At 53.2% G+C, this 14,512-nt stretch overlaps 5 protein-coding genes across 5 annotated transcripts; 3 read left to right on the top strand and 2 right to left on the bottom strand.

Moving 5' to 3' along the window:
* Nucleotides 1-1,768: 1,768 nt before the first annotated feature.
* On the top strand, nucleotides 1,769-4,673 carry BBK36DRAFT_1205061 (hypothetical protein; the record flags this gene model as incomplete). The annotated part of the gene is made up of 1 exon (XM_024897345.1): nucleotides 1,769-4,673. The coding sequence occupies exon 1, from the start codon at nucleotides 1,782-1,784 to the stop codon at nucleotides 4,671-4,673; it is 2,892 nt and encodes a 963-aa protein (XP_024748673.1). The 5' UTR covers nucleotides 1,769-1,781.
* A 1,138-nt stretch (nucleotides 4,674-5,811) lies between these two features.
* On the bottom strand, nucleotides 5,812-6,745 carry BBK36DRAFT_1122216 (hypothetical protein; the record flags this gene model as incomplete). Its single annotated transcript, XM_024890924.1, has 2 exons — nucleotides 5,812-6,341; nucleotides 6,433-6,745. The coding sequence occupies 2 exons, from the start codon at nucleotides 6,743-6,745 to the stop codon at nucleotides 5,812-5,814; spliced, it is 843 nt and encodes a 280-aa protein (XP_024748674.1).
* A 1,589-nt stretch (nucleotides 6,746-8,334) lies between these two features.
* Nucleotides 8,335-9,339, top strand: BBK36DRAFT_1122063 (hypothetical protein; the record flags this gene model as incomplete). The annotated part of the gene is made up of 1 exon (XM_024890901.1): nucleotides 8,335-9,339. The coding sequence occupies one exon, from the start codon at nucleotides 8,335-8,337 to the stop codon at nucleotides 9,337-9,339; it is 1,005 nt and encodes a 334-aa protein (XP_024748675.1).
* A 151-nt stretch (nucleotides 9,340-9,490) lies between these two features.
* On the bottom strand, nucleotides 9,491-11,370 carry BBK36DRAFT_1170112 (hypothetical protein; the record flags this gene model as incomplete). The annotated part of the gene is made up of 4 exons (XM_024895407.1): nucleotides 9,491-9,646; nucleotides 9,818-10,263; nucleotides 10,336-11,274; nucleotides 11,331-11,370. The coding sequence occupies 4 exons, from the start codon at nucleotides 11,368-11,370 to the stop codon at nucleotides 9,491-9,493; spliced, it is 1,581 nt and encodes a 526-aa protein (XP_024748676.1).
* Nucleotides 11,371-11,801: 431 nt separating this feature from the next.
* BBK36DRAFT_1205073 (hypothetical protein) lies at nucleotides 11,802-14,278 on the top strand (the record flags this gene model as incomplete). The annotated part of the gene is made up of 9 exons (XM_024897346.1): nucleotides 11,802-11,902; nucleotides 11,961-12,537; nucleotides 12,597-12,641; nucleotides 12,697-12,763; nucleotides 12,819-13,062; nucleotides 13,117-13,219; nucleotides 13,278-13,384; nucleotides 13,452-13,671; nucleotides 13,724-14,278. The coding sequence occupies 9 exons, from the start codon at nucleotides 11,802-11,804 to the stop codon at nucleotides 14,276-14,278; spliced, it is 2,019 nt and encodes a 672-aa protein (XP_024748677.1).
* Between the last annotated feature and the right edge of the window lie 234 nt (nucleotides 14,279-14,512).

Below are 14,512 nucleotides of genomic sequence, written 5' to 3' on the forward strand. Positions count from 1 at the left end.
GCGAGGGATAATAGCGACGGCGATGTGCGATTGTGCCCTCTTCGTCAGACTTCGTATGCATCCTTGGATCGATAGTGTGCTGGATCTGTACTAGATAGCCGCCTGCGAGGCCTTGGCTACAGCTGCAAGCTGATGGCAATAGGAAGGCGACGCTCTACCGTTGGATTCGCTTGTCTTCATTTCTTCTGTCGCTGCGACGCTGAATCTGTTGGATGCGCGTGTTTCCTGCCCAAGTCGTCAGAGATAATACGACGTCGGGACGAGGGGCCGCTGATTCTACCTCCACTCGCAGCGGCGGCTCTCTATCTGATCTCGTTGCCCTGGGCATCGGTCGGGGGTTGTAGGAGTTTGCCAAGTAAGATGCAGCGAAGAGAGAGATGATTCTGACACAAAGTCAAAGTACAGGTACAAGATAGCAGAACAGACCATAGCCGAACACACAACGGGACAGGCAGGCAAGACAGGCAGGCAAGACAAGGACTGCCCGCCGGACAGCACTCGCGAAAGGGCTGACAAGGGACGGGTCAATTGAGAGAGATCAATCAATCAATCCTCGCCCAGTCGGCGGCTGAGGATGCAGATGCACCTGCTGCACGCCTGCGTTAGCGGATAAGATCACCTGCTATTCTGACCTGTAAGGTGCAGTGCCTGTTGTCCTTCGCGTGTCCTCCCATCTGCAGCAGACAAGGTACGCGCACTGTGCTCTCGGCAAAGCGCAGGCCCTGTAGCACTACCTGTAGCGCTGCTGTAGCGCCGTGCTGCAAGGCTTGGACACTGTGTGGGCGCGCCGAGCGGCTAGTGGGCGTTCTTCTAAAATCGGGGCTTCTAGCGCAGTGGCAAACGCGGCCGATACTTTGCTGCGGGCGGAGACCTGCCCGTAAACCCCAAGTATCGCTACCTCGCCGTTCCTGGCATGCTCGTCTGTTAGCGCCAGCCCGCGTGCATGTACCCAGTACGCGCAGGGTACGCGGCCGCAGGGGTGGTTGCGCTGCTTTCGGGATGGCGAAGGCGCGCAGGCCGCATGTCGCTGTGGGGACCGCGAGGTAAGGTGCTTGTACCTTGCACAAACAGGCACGGCGGGCAGGGATCCGGGCCTCTTGTCGGCAGGTACCTGCTGGGCCGTACCTCTGGGTAGCGCCCCCCATATTCTCTCCAAGACTCTTCTTCTCCTCTCTCCAGCTTTTCTTTCTTTCTATCCCATTCCTATTCTCTATTCTCCATCCGCGCCATCGAAACTTTAACCACCTTTGGTGCAATTCCAGCTACGCTGCTCGCCTCGAGTTGCTGCTGGTTTTGGCCGTCCGCTCATTTCCCCCGATTTTTGATCTTGATCTTCTCCAGCATTGCATTTTACCCTTTCTTCTTCATCCAGTTGTTCTATTCTCTTCACATCTTTTATCGCGCCTCATTTCCGCACCATTCGAAGCCGCCGTTGATACGCTGGTACGCATCGCCAAACGCTTTGCTCGACGCAGCGTCCGTCTGTGAAGTCGACCGCTTATCGTGCCTCTTTTGATCTATAGACTCGGATTTCATCGACTTTGTCTGCTTCGGCCTGTTTTATATCGCCGCCATCTGTACTTTTTTCAGACAACGAGGAGAGCAAGCAACGCAACCAAGCCACAATCGACCGAGAAAAAATTAAATCACACACAAAAAAAAACGTCATCAGTCATCGGTCACCAGTCAGCAATCACCATAGCACACTCGTCGCCCTCTCTATGGTCCATCACTCAATCTAGTCACTCATCCATGTTCATGCCATATTCCGGCCGGAAGCAATGATGGCAACCGCACTCTACACCCCCGAGCGAGCAGCCGTTGCTCCGCCTGTCCACAACATGGAGGGGGCTGTCGACTATCTTGCTTCCTTGGACGACGCGACTACCGCCTCTCTCGCCCGAGGCTCTGCGTCCCATCATGGCGCACTGCCTCCTCCCAACCCTCAATTCGCGTTTCCCGCAGCGCCACCCACACCGTCACACGATTCGATCGCCAAGCGGAGGCGACCCATGTCCGCCGTCGAGATGCACCGGCCCCTTAGCATAGCCGTGGATGGCTCTCGACACGCGGCGCTGCCGGCATTCAGCTTCAATCCGGGCGCCTCCCTCCCTCCGGATCCTCGCGCTTTTCTCAGTCCGCCTCATTCTCCAAACTCCGCCAAGCAAAACCAAAACCCCGGGTCTGCGGCCAATCGTCCAATGGGCCATGGCCACCGAAGGGGCGGCAGCGAGTTTGTCGGCGGTCGTCTTCGCGAAGGGAGCACGATTGCCGTCATGAGCACTAGCCCGCCAAAGAATGAGTTTGACTTGAAGGCGCCTGCTCTACAGCCACCGCGCAGAGGACATCGCCGAGGCATGTCTGCCACTATTCCGGCAACCGACCTCCCCATGCTCTTTGCGCCGCCAGCCATCGGCTCTCTGCCTCAGGGAAACAGTGCTCCGAGTAGCCCAACGATCATGGGCCGGAAAGAGGAGCTGCCTAACATTGGCTTCCAATTTCCCTTGCCGGAGCCCGTGCAATCCGGAAAAGATGACAGGGCCGCAGGCAGTTCCAAAGCGCCTCTCCTGGCACCCGACGAGGCCTGGAAGATGGGCAAGCCCATGATGCGGTCAAAGGTTGGATTTTCGGATACTCTGGAATTCATTCCTCGGCCGCTGTCACTCGTATCCAATGACACGTCGAGCACTATTACCGCGCGGCCGGGCCATTCGGTCTCTGGCAGCGTATCCTCCGTCATCTCGGTTACTTCCAACGGTGGTCGAGATGGCTCCGCTCCCCTTTCGCGGACAGCGAGTGAGCCCCAGGAGTCAAGACCCAGCACAGCAGGCGCTATTTTGGAACGCACCGCAGAGCTGCAAATTACCGAGGAGCCGCCTATGTCTCCCCGCCGCCGAAACTCGATCCCTACCCTTCTCAACATCGCCGACGCTGACGCTACAGAGTCAAACGTGTCTACCCCCAGCAAACCTGCCAAACGCTGGTCCTTCTTTGGCCTAGATGCCTTCGCTTCTGGGTCTCCCGTCAAGAGGCGACCAAGCTCTTCCAGCTCTTCCGATTGCGCCCCTCGCCCTGTGGATGGTATTTCATGCTCTGACCGTGGGTCGGAGTCTTCACTAGATACTTCAGAAGCCCCTCCATCGAAGCACAAGAAGGGAAGCAAAAAGGGTGATAAGAAGAAGAAGAAGAGCAAGAAAGAAAAGAAGGAGGAGAAGAAGGAGAAGAAGAAGGAGGAGGAGAAGAAGGCCAAGGGCTGGGCTGGCTCCATCCTGCCCTTAAAGAGTCACAAGAAGCGTGGCAAATCAAGCGCAGTTCGACCACCGACGCCCCCAGCATCCGTGTCCCATCCTGACGACGAAGAAGAGGATGAAACCGTAATGGACATCCGGGAACCTTCATTTGAACCGCCCACGATCAGCATCACGGAATCGCCACCCTTGCCTGAGCCTTCCGAGCCACCGAAGCGGCATTCAGAAGAGGTCTCTTCTCCCATGATTGACCTGGACGCCGCTCTTGGTCCTTTCAACACTCCCTTGTCTTATAACCCCGAGTGGGAGGCTGCTCAACGCGCTGCAGGCACTCCGGGCAGCAGGAGGCGCCTTCACAGCGCTCAAGGATTGAAGGGCTTCAGTGGTCCAGGCATGCATTATCACCGACGTGCCGAGTCGGCCCCTGATCTTCCTCCTTTCGATTTCCGCTCCTCTATGCACCGGTTCGGCAGCAGCTCCACCATGGCTGACGTGTTTGAGGAGGATGAAGAGGATGACGACTGCAAAGGCCTTGCCAGGACCAGACTCGAAACCAGCGAGGAGACCAGTGAAGAATCCGACGGCGAGACGACACCTCCCGCTGTGATGCCTGTTTCAAAAGACTCCTTTGGCGGCCCCAGCGACAAGGCGCTGGGCAAAATGCGCCGCCGAAGCGCTGGCGTGATGGACAGAGAATCGTTCAGCTCGCAAGCAGCCCGGGCTGATGCTTTCAAGGCCTCACTTCAGGATGAAACCATCGCCGAAGAGTTCTCGATGCCTATTTTCAGGGCCCCTACATTCCAAGGCCGCAGGGACTCCGTCGACTCAGGAGCGCCCTCGGCCCCATCTCCGCGACAGCTCCCTACCACTGTCGACATGCCAGTGGATGATCAGCCTCTCGTTCTCCCCAGTGCTGGCATCTCACCGCTCAGCCCTTACTCGGCTAGCTATGCTTCGTCCCCCCATCCCTCTCCACGAACGCCAATGTCGATTGACGCCCAGCGCATCTCCACGGCTCCTTCGTCCGTCACTGACGACAGCTTCCACTCTCTGCTCATGGGAGAGCCGGGACCGGAAGTGAGGATCTCGATGGATTACGATATTCCGTCTATCGCGTCAAGCACCTCTGCCGTGACCCGTGACAGCACCTTTATTCCCGCACCACGACCGCGTCAACCTCTTGCTCGTGATCAGCGTCCAGTGTCCATGTCGGCTCCCTTTGGGCGCAGACGATCGAGCTTGGCCAGCCTCAGCCGTCTCATTAGCAGTTCCCACGGCGAGAGGAGCAAGCTCTCTATGGAGGTCACCCTGGATAATGAGCCCGAGTCGAAAAAGTCCAAGAGCAAAAGCAAGAGGCTGAGTCGGATGATGCAGTTTTGGAAACCGAATAAAGACGATAAAGACAATAAAGACAAGGCCACCTGAACTTTGCTAAGGAGAGGAGAAAGGCACGAAGAATCACAAAGCAAGTCTTACCGATGACGGAGACTCTGCTTTGACGAACTTATATGTATTCTATGTAGCGCATGCTTTCCAAAAAAAAACCTTTTTTTTTCGCCTACTTCGCCTCATGGATACTGGATCTCCTGAAACCTCGCCGCCGTGTGCTCGCCAGTTGTTTATTGCTCATTGAACAACCATTGGCCTGTGTCCGTGACAGGGACTGAGACTCGATCTTTTCTCTTTCTGCAGACCTGCGAAGATGACCACAATCACTTGGGAGTCTCTTGCAGTAAGCCGCATGAGTCAACAGGACGATGAGGGATTGGCGTTTAACGACAAGCACGAAGATTGTCTTTGTTGCACGACAAATTCGATGAGTTATTTTCTTCTTGTTTTCGATTCATTTTGCTTTGTTTTCGTCCCTTTGTCTTGGATGGTCGGTAGACCGGATGGCGGCAGGGGCTTTCGGACGGCTTGGGGAGGTTTTATATTTCGACGAATTATGTCGACTTTTCTGAAATTTTTTTTTTCTTTTTCCCTTTTCTAGCGATCTATCTGGATCGTGGATGATTCCATCTAGAGGGTCGCTGGTGGTTACGTTGCAGGACATCAAGGTTTCATAGATGGCCGGTTCTACTTTTGACATGAGGTTGCCGATTTGGCTGCGGATACGGAGTAGAGTTGCTTTATTACAGTCAGGGGAGAGATGCGTAGCGGATTCAGCTATGTAGCGGAATTGAAATGCTCGATTGAGCACACTTTATAAAGAAACAAGAAACGTTCACAGATGCGACTTCATGGATGGATGATCAAGTAGATGCCGGGCATGATGTAGGCAGTTGTAATCTTGGATTTAATGGTGCGTAGCAGATATGGAGGGAAATGTAGATGTTCGAATATCTGCCCAGTAGGTATATAATATATGCAAGCAGCTCGCTTTGCCTTCATACAAAAATAGTCATAAGCCGTAACACATCATAAGCTAATGAAAGGTAGAAGAGAAGAAGAGGGGGAGTAAAAGAGAAGGAGAAGAAGAAGGTCGTATCCAGTCGTGTAAAGCATCAGGCGTCTTCAAACGCCCACCACACTCATCTCATCTCGTAGCACATCATGACCGTTTTCATGAAAACATCTTGGACACTCCCTTGCGAATGCCATCCATAAAGCCGCCCTCACGCTCCCGATCATCATAATAAGTAGTAGCCCTGCGCTCCCACCGCACATCACCGCTCCGCCCCCGCTCAACACGAGTCGCCCCGCGAGCATACGCATGGCCATTCTTCGCAAGCGCAGAACCAGCACCGCCAGCGCCAGCAGCATACGCAGCAGCGCTGCCGCTGGCGTTACCGTGGTGCCCGTACTCGCCCGCCATGCGCACGGCGTCGCCCACGGCGCTAAAGGGGTCGCCGGTGGCGGCGCGCTTGGCGACGCCGAGCATGCGCTCGAGGGCGGGCGGGATGCGCAGGCCGAAGCGGGCGAGCAGGGCGGTCAGGGCGCCGCCGGTGACGAGGGGCAGGATGACGAGGAAGAAGACCTTCCAGGGGTGGCGCTTGGCGTAGTGCTGCAGGTCGCGGAGGAGGCGCTTGAGCTGCTTGATGCAGCGCTGGACGAAGCCCTCGCGGGGGGAGCGTTTGTAGTACGACGGGCGGCCTGTTTTTGCTTCCCTGTTAGTTTTACCCAGTCTCTCTCTCTCTCTCTCTTCCTCTGGTGACGATGATTGATGAGGGGGAAGAAAACGTACTGCTTCCGAAGAAGCTGGAGCGGCTGTGGTTGCCGCCCACGCCAAAGAAGGAGCCTCGGGAGCCGGTGCTCCTGCGATGGCCATGACCGCCGCCGCCTTCGCTAAAGAAGCCGCGGGTGCGCGAGCGAGAGCGAGACCTGGAGCGGTCGCGGTCGCGGGACCGGTCCCGAGAGCGCGATCGCGAGGGCGAGTGGGAGTAGGAGCGGCGCTTCTTGTGGCGGCGGGTGCTGCCGCTCGCGTGGTGGTGCCGAGAGGCGCGGCCGTTTTGGCTGACGGCGTCGCCAAACGATTCGAGGAGGCTTGAGGAGCCCATGGCTATTGCGATTCAGAGAGCGTCTCTTTCCTTTGTTTCTGTTTCTTTGCTGACGGCTTTGTGAGGGTGTTGCCGGCGGGGATGTTTAATTGAGGGGTTGGCGCATCGGTGATGAGGCAAGCGATGGACGGTGCGTTGTAGTCGTGGTTGTTGTGGTTTGAGAATGAAGGATGGAGATGTTTTTGTTCTTTCTGAGAAGGAAGCAGTGCCTTGCTGGGGTACACGAAGGTCTACTTCAGGCAAGCTTGAAGCAAGGTACCAGCTGAATACGATATGCAGAGTGCCGCTTATTGCAGACAGCCCCCAACCAGCGCGACTAAAACCCCAACCACTGAAAAGAGACGCAACTTTCGAGTATCGGTGATACAAAAGTACACGTAAAAGCAGTTGAAAAAGTTAAGCACAAAAGTTATTACCTGTAAAGAGAGGAAATAGACAGACTGGGTTCTGCTGAGTGTTTACTGTGGACAGTCAAGCAGTCAAACAGCTTTGCTTCTGTGTAACTACCTTACGGCTGCTGGTGGTAGCTGAAGCGTAAGATAAGGTCGTGTTGGCGGCGCCTTTTCCCTGTTTTTTTCTTCGCCTTCTACTATACATGTATGGAGTCTTGACCCCATTCCACCTGTGCTGCTAATGGAGCATCTTGCTTGCGACATGCGCGCAGCGAGGCGGGATGCAGGCTGCAGCAATGAGCTGCAGTGCAGTTGCAGCCGAGAGCTTCCGGGCAGAATCAGGTACAGTACTCCAGAATACAGTACAGATGTTACAAGATGCTGCAACGCGATACGATGAGAAAGTGGACTTGGGTGCTCCAGCAGACCCGTTAAGCAGGGCCGTTTCGTGGAAGCGCCCTGGCCGCCGTTAAATGCGGTGGCTGGGGCTGGTTAGTACAAGTAATGGTGGGAGGAGCCGCAATTTCATCGCAAGTCAGTATTGTCTCGCGGTCGTCTGTTCTCTGGCCACAGTGAGAACTGGGTCGATGGACCATACGGAGTACAGAGAGCGTCGAGATGGTATGAGCACTTTTTCTGTGTCAAACGTCAACACGAGCTGATGAGTTCTGGCTCGTCCCTGAAACACACAAGGACCAAGGATTGGGGGCATGCGAACACACACAAGGTGGCGCAGCAGATTGATTGTCGCTCGGTAAGGTAGGGAGAGAGCTAAGCTATCAAGAGGTGCCAGTGAGAAAGTAGCATTGTGTGTCTGCAGATCTCAATAGTAGGTAGTAAATGATATGGATGGATTCATATACGAAGTAGAGATACCTTGGACTGGAGATGGACAGCTTCGAGGTGAAGGGATATGTACATGTAATATGGCTACCGTGATGATACAGCTTGGAGTTGAAGGCTCCTGCGCCACACTTGTCTACGCCACACCCCGGACTTCAACGTCAAAGCCCATTCACTGCACTGACGGCACTCACTTGAGAAGGACATACCGCTTCATAGAAATCCTTCATCAGCAAATCATCTGCTGCTTCAACTCTCTCTCAATTAAGCTACTTATATCTGTTTGATACAGCCATCAAGGACGAAGAGAGATTTCACACGACAGCAGGTCAACATCTCACAACCCCAGCCAAAATGTCCGCCGACGACGATGAAGACGACTACATGAACATGACCTTCCAAGACGCTCCCCCCACAACAGAAACCTCCGTCCAGCGCGCCGAACGCCTCAAGCGAGAATCCCGCGCCCGCGGCATCATCAAATCCAAGGCACAGCTCGCACAGGAAGAAGCCGCCGCGAGAGAGAAAGCCCTGGCAACGTCCCTGCTCGAGGATGCGCGCGCCAAGAAGAGCAAGGGCCTTGCCATGATGGCCAAGATGGGCTTCAAGGGGGGCGGTCTGGGGAAGAAGACGGAAGACGGGCAGGGCTCGGGCAAGGCGGAGCCTATCAAGATCAGCATCAAGGATGATCGTGGCGGTATTGGAATGGAGAGTGAGAAGAAGAGGAAGCTCCAGGAAGCTGCTGAAGAGCGGGAGATTAAGAGCGTAAAGATTGATCCGCTGGAGTATCGCGAGAGGATGCGGGAGGAAAGGGAAAATGCGAGGCTGGAAGCACAACTGCGTGCTGCGCAGCGTACGGCAGAGAGGCTGGACGAAGAAAAGACCAGCACAGAGCTGAGCCAGAACCCTCTTCTTCTCCCTCCTCCTTCTGCTTCTTCGGGAGAGGAAGCTTCAAAGTCAAAGTCAAAGCCCAAGACAACGTCGTCTCGGCCACTCAAGTCTGTTCCCGTAATTTACCGCGGCTTGGTTCGTCATCGCGAGGAAAAGGAGCTCGAGCGACGCAAGAAGCATGAGCTGGAGCAGTCCCTTTCACGGCTGCCGACATATGAGAATAGCGAAGAGGAGGATGACGACGATAAGATGGCTTTGGGCAAGGACGTCAACTTTTCTATTGCGGAGGATTTGGACGAAGAAGACGAAGAGCTGGAGGAGTTCAATGCTCTCGATCTTGGCACGAGACTGGCTCGTCTTGTCATGTACCTGCGAGAAAGACATCGGTATTGTTTCTGGTGCAAGATGGCGTATCCGGATGCTGAAATGGATGGCTGTCCTGGTATTACAGAGGAGGATCACGATTGAAAGAATAAATGGACCCAAATCCATCTACGCTCTGAGCCATCATTTGCCGCTGTCTTCTCTAAAACCTAAGGTAGGACCCTGTTGTATTGTCTGTAGACTGCGCAGGTATCATTTGGCAAATCCCTCTGGATTCTGCAACTGGAAACTTGCATCAATCATCAACCTCTTTGAAGTCATAGTAAGACCGGCCAGTAATACCCGGTGAACGCCTCGAGTCGGCGGCAGCACCCCGACCTTCCAATCTCATATGGGCCGAGTCTTCCTGAACAACCTCCACGTCCCGTTCGACACCCTTTCCTCGGAATTCCTTTCCATGAAATTCCTTTCCATGAAATTCCTTTCCATGAAATTCGTTTCCATAAGATTCCTTTGCTTGAGCCGCCTTGTCCTGGGCTCCCTTTCCTTCAAAGCTCTTTCCTAGGACAACCTTTCCTTGGACTTCCTTCCCTTGAACTTCGTTCTCTTGGATTTTTTGCACTTCCTTTTGTTGTAGTATCACTTGAGATCGGCAAAGAACCATGCTGTGCTCAAAATGCTCCCCATCCGCATTACCAATCTTTACCAGACCCGGAGCTTCGATGAACTTGACGAAGGCGTCATCTATGTCGCCAAGAACAGAATCCATCTTTGTCCGGTCATAAGGGGCATTATTGTCTCCGATCCACTGCACCTGAAAGATTGCTTTTGACTTCATCATAATGGCATGAAGGTCCACTGCGTCTGCAGTCAGTCTCTTCAACTCTTCTTTGAAATTGTCCATCTTCTGGCCTGGTATAATACAACGGAGGTTCCTGCCAATTCCGTTGACATGTGCGTCTAAAGCCTCTGCGTTGAGGTGAAGCTCTTCACTGAGATCTGCGACTGCTCTGGACTTGATCTGACTGATGATACTGAAGTATCGGGTGTCTTCGGCGACGTCATTATCTGTTTGAAAGGATTTGTGTTAGTACTAGTTACTGTGCTATTTCCCGGGGACAGCATCATGGGGATGTTTACGCTTTCCAGACAAAAAATTCGTCAAATGATTGCCTATTCCTCCTTGCCAAATGCCCTTCTTCCCCAAGAACGCAGCTGAAATTATGCATCTCCAAATCCCTTGTCGGAGAATACTTGTTCGTAGTTTCAAAACGCTGTCTGAAGGGGAAAGCGGGTGCCCTTTCGCTAGCAATTCGAGAAAACCCTTCTCTTGGGCAAATCTCTCAGTCAAATACTGAGAGACTAGGTTGCGGATATTGAAAGACAGCGTTTTCCATCTCTCCGTGATATCCGAATCTGACACTTTGACGTATTTACCAGAGTCCCGCTTTGCTTCCTCAAGGAGAACTGAAGCCGTAACCCTCCATTTGCTTGATTCCTCTTTTAGTATATCGATTTGACGGCTTTGATATGCTTCGTGATCCTCGTAATCTTGTATTTCTCTTTGTGCTTGTCCAAGCTGCTGCTCCAAAGATGTGACTTTTGCGTGCAGATCTTGGGCTTCGGACCTGGCCGCGTCCAGTTCCTGCAACTTGGAGCCGAATTTCTCCGACAATCCACGGATATCCTTCTCGAACTTCTTGAGTTCAGCGTTGGCTGAGGACTTTCTGCCGCGTTTGGTAGGCTTTCGAAGCTCGCCTTCGTCATCGTTACAGGTTCTCTTCCTGGACGGTACAGCTGGCGGGCAACTTTGCTTCTGCGGTCCTGAATCCATTGATTCCTCCTTAGCTGCTTGAGAACGCGTCTTTCGAAAGTTCCCCATAGTTATAGTGTTTGTCTTCTTTGGTGAGTCATCTTCTTCAACGTATGCCAGTTCATCCTTTTCACCAATGGTCGAAGTGACTCCAGCATCCGTTTCACTATCCTCAGCATAACTGATTTGTTCCCCTCCTCTGGACCGAAGAAATGGGCCTCCGACCAGTTGGGCGTCGATTTCTCTTTGCGTGGCCTCCTCAGTATCTGCTAGACAGTTAGTTCTGGCAATCAAAAAAATGGTAGAACTGGGAGCATGTTACCGCCTCTGTCGTCAGAATTCTGGACGACGCCTGTCGACATCGTGGCCTGAAACACGAGAAGAGCTGACTTGGTTTTGCCCAAGTCAGCTAACCGCGACAGTAGGGGAAGATGAAACTTGAAGAGATAGGGGAAAGGACAGAAGAGAAAGTGAAGAAGGAAAGGGAGAGGAAAGAGATCCAGGTGTGTTTGGCAGAATTATTCACGTGTTGCACCGCCTTTGCTCTGCCAGATATCTGAGGTATCTATCCGCCAGCTGCCAGAGCAAGTGAATCACCCGCGCTCACTTTCATCTCACCTCATTCTGTTTCCCTCCTTGACTTCTTTTCCTGATTCATCTTCTTCTTTTGCGGAGTTCGAAACGCTTGACTGGATGCCCGCTTCTGCCATATTCTGACCAGCCCGCCCCCCTTCAACTGCGCATCTGCACTCCACTCTTTAATCCTCTGATACTGCCCAGAATCCCTTTGGCCATGCCTCGACCCACGCGGAGTCGGAGAGGCGCTGGAAGAGGAACACGGCAGCTCCATGCAGGGGATCCTACGATTGTCATAGGCATAGATTTCGGAACCACGTAAGCTCACTGCTCGCTTCACCATCGTGATGTAGTATCAGTCGCTGACTCTGCATAGGTTTTCAGGCGTGGCATGGGCCAGATCAACCCGACCAGACCAAGTCGACATTATAACGAGCTGGAAGTCCAACTTCAACTTCAACAGTGACAAGGAAAAGGTCTCAACCTCAATCTCCTACACCGAGCAGGACCAACCACCTCTTTGGGGCTACGCCGCTCCTATCGGAGAATCCACTCTCCAGTGGTTCAAGCTCTGTCTTTTGGATGAAGAAGATATCCCACAGTACCTGCGAGAGTCGACACACCTCCAAAGTGCCAAGTCATCTTTGGATGAGCAGGGTACTCATGCCGTTGATGTCATCAGCGATTTTCTGCGGGAGCTATGGAAGTATAGCCTCAGCTGCGTTGAGCGAGCTGAAGGCGCTTCCATGATGGAGCTCTCTGCATTCAGAGTCATTGTTACTCTTCCAGCCATTTGGCCTGCATATGCTCAGTTTCGCATGAAAGAGGCTATTGAAAAAGCCGGCATTCTAGAGCCTCGAGGTCTTTATGACACCACTCTGGAGTTCATTTCTGAGCCGGAGGCTGCAGCTCTGGCTTCTCTGAAAGACATGTCTGACAGAGCAGATATGAAAGTAAGGGAGCATCATGGTGACGGCCAGTTTTTGCATTACTGACAAGTTGCCGTTCATAGGTTGGCGACCACTTTGTTGTTTGTGACGCCGGTGGAGGCACTGTTGTACGTCAACTCCCGGTCAACCTCTACATTCTGAGATTGCTCACATAATGTACAGGATGTCATTACATATACCGTCATCAACCAAACCCCGATGAAAGTACAAGAAAGCGTCAGAGGCGATGGTAGGACATACATGCTTTCTGTCATTCGGACAAAACAGCTAACGCCTATCTACAGGAAAGCTTTGCGGTGCTACCTTTGTGGACGAGCGGTTTCGAACCCTCCTAAAGAGCAAGATGGCTTGGACCACTTGGGAACAACTTGGAGAAGATGGAATAGCCCGTCTTATAAACAATGAGTGGGAAAACGGCATAAAGCCACAATTCTGCAATGACGGTCGGAACTGGACTATACAGATCCCCATCACCTCGCGAAAGAGGGATCACGACCAGTACAGCTGTCCAGAGATCGACGTCAGCAAGTAAGGACTTTTGTCGCAATGGAGTCTGAGGAATATTGCTGACTGAACAAATAGTCAAGAGGTTGTTGAAGTATTCAGCCCGATAATGGGTCAGGTCGTGGAACTCGTGGCAACACAAATCCAAGAAGTCCAAAAACGCTACAGGAAGAAGCCCAAGGTATGAACTGCACCTGCATTTCATCACTGAAAAATCAATACTCACTTTCATACTACAGTTCATTATCTTGGTGGGTGGCTTCGGGCGCTGTCGCCATTTGTATACCTGCCTGAAGGATGGCCTGAAGGGCCAGGTTGAGATTTTGCAGAGCTCAGGAGCACGACCGTAAGTACTTACCGTCAAACCAGACTGGAATGGAACTGACTTCTCCCTCCTTTTCTTCGTGCAACAGTTGGACAGCAGTCTGTCGAGGTGCGGCCATCCGGGGGCTCGAAAAATCCGACAACACAGAAGAGTCGGCAATTCGTTCGAGGATTGCGAGAGCGAGCTATGGGACTATATGCAACGTGACGCCCTGGACTGAGGGGGAGCATGATGCTCGAGACAAAGAATGGTGCCCCATCGCACGTGCCTACATCGCCGCTGACCAGGCTTCCTGGTTTCTGCGCATTGTGAGTCACTACATATACCCGTTTAAACAGGAGAATACTAACAGTTATCAAGGGCGATACAATGGAAGTGGGTAAATCTATCGAACTGGGGTTCCATCAAGATTTCGATCAACCGGCCGACAACATTACTACGTGTCTTATCTACTCCAACGCCCTCAACCCATCCCAAAGATGCGACGAGACGGTCAAGGAACTCTGCCAAGTACGCTGGGCTCGAGTCCCCGATTACGAAAGTCTGCCTTCGTGGAAAAACTCAAAGGGCCAGCGGGTGAAGCGTCTTGACTACATCATCAAGATGACGTCGAACGGCGTGTCCCTGGACTTTGAGTTTTCCCATGAGGGCAGAATCGTGGCATCAAAGAACGTCGTCGTCGACTACAGCGAGAGCGGGGCAGCGGCCCGCCGCTCTGCTACCATCGCGGATGATGACGCTGTTAGCCTCGCTGATGGCGATGATAGCGGCACCTATGTTCCCTCTGGACATGAAGGGGCGGGAACCTCCAGCCGCCTGGACGGCATCTGGCCAAGTGAAGTTGTGGAACGTGTGAACCAAATCTGGGGAAGCCAAACTTGGGATGAACATGCGGCCCGGGTTGAAGGATCGTAAAGGAGATTGACGTTGCCCGAAGATTCGGCGATGGGTACGGCGAGAGGGATGTATTCTTCCCAAGCAAGCTTGGCGGATGATTGTGGTTCGACATGGACATACATACTTCAGCTCGACGACGGTCACATATTGCGCTTTGGAAACGTTGGGCAAAATCCCCGGAGGAGGACTGCATAGGGGTAGAAGGGACTAGGAGAGCTCGAAGAGCTGGCCATGGATATATATGGCGACAAG

The sequence above is a fragment of the Trichoderma citrinoviride genome (assembly GCF_003025115.1).
Source record: "Trichoderma citrinoviride strain TUCIM 6016 unplaced genomic scaffold BBK36scaffold_9, whole genome shotgun sequence".
Lineage (NCBI taxonomy): Eukaryota > Fungi > Ascomycota > Sordariomycetes > Hypocreales > Hypocreaceae > Trichoderma > Trichoderma citrinoviride.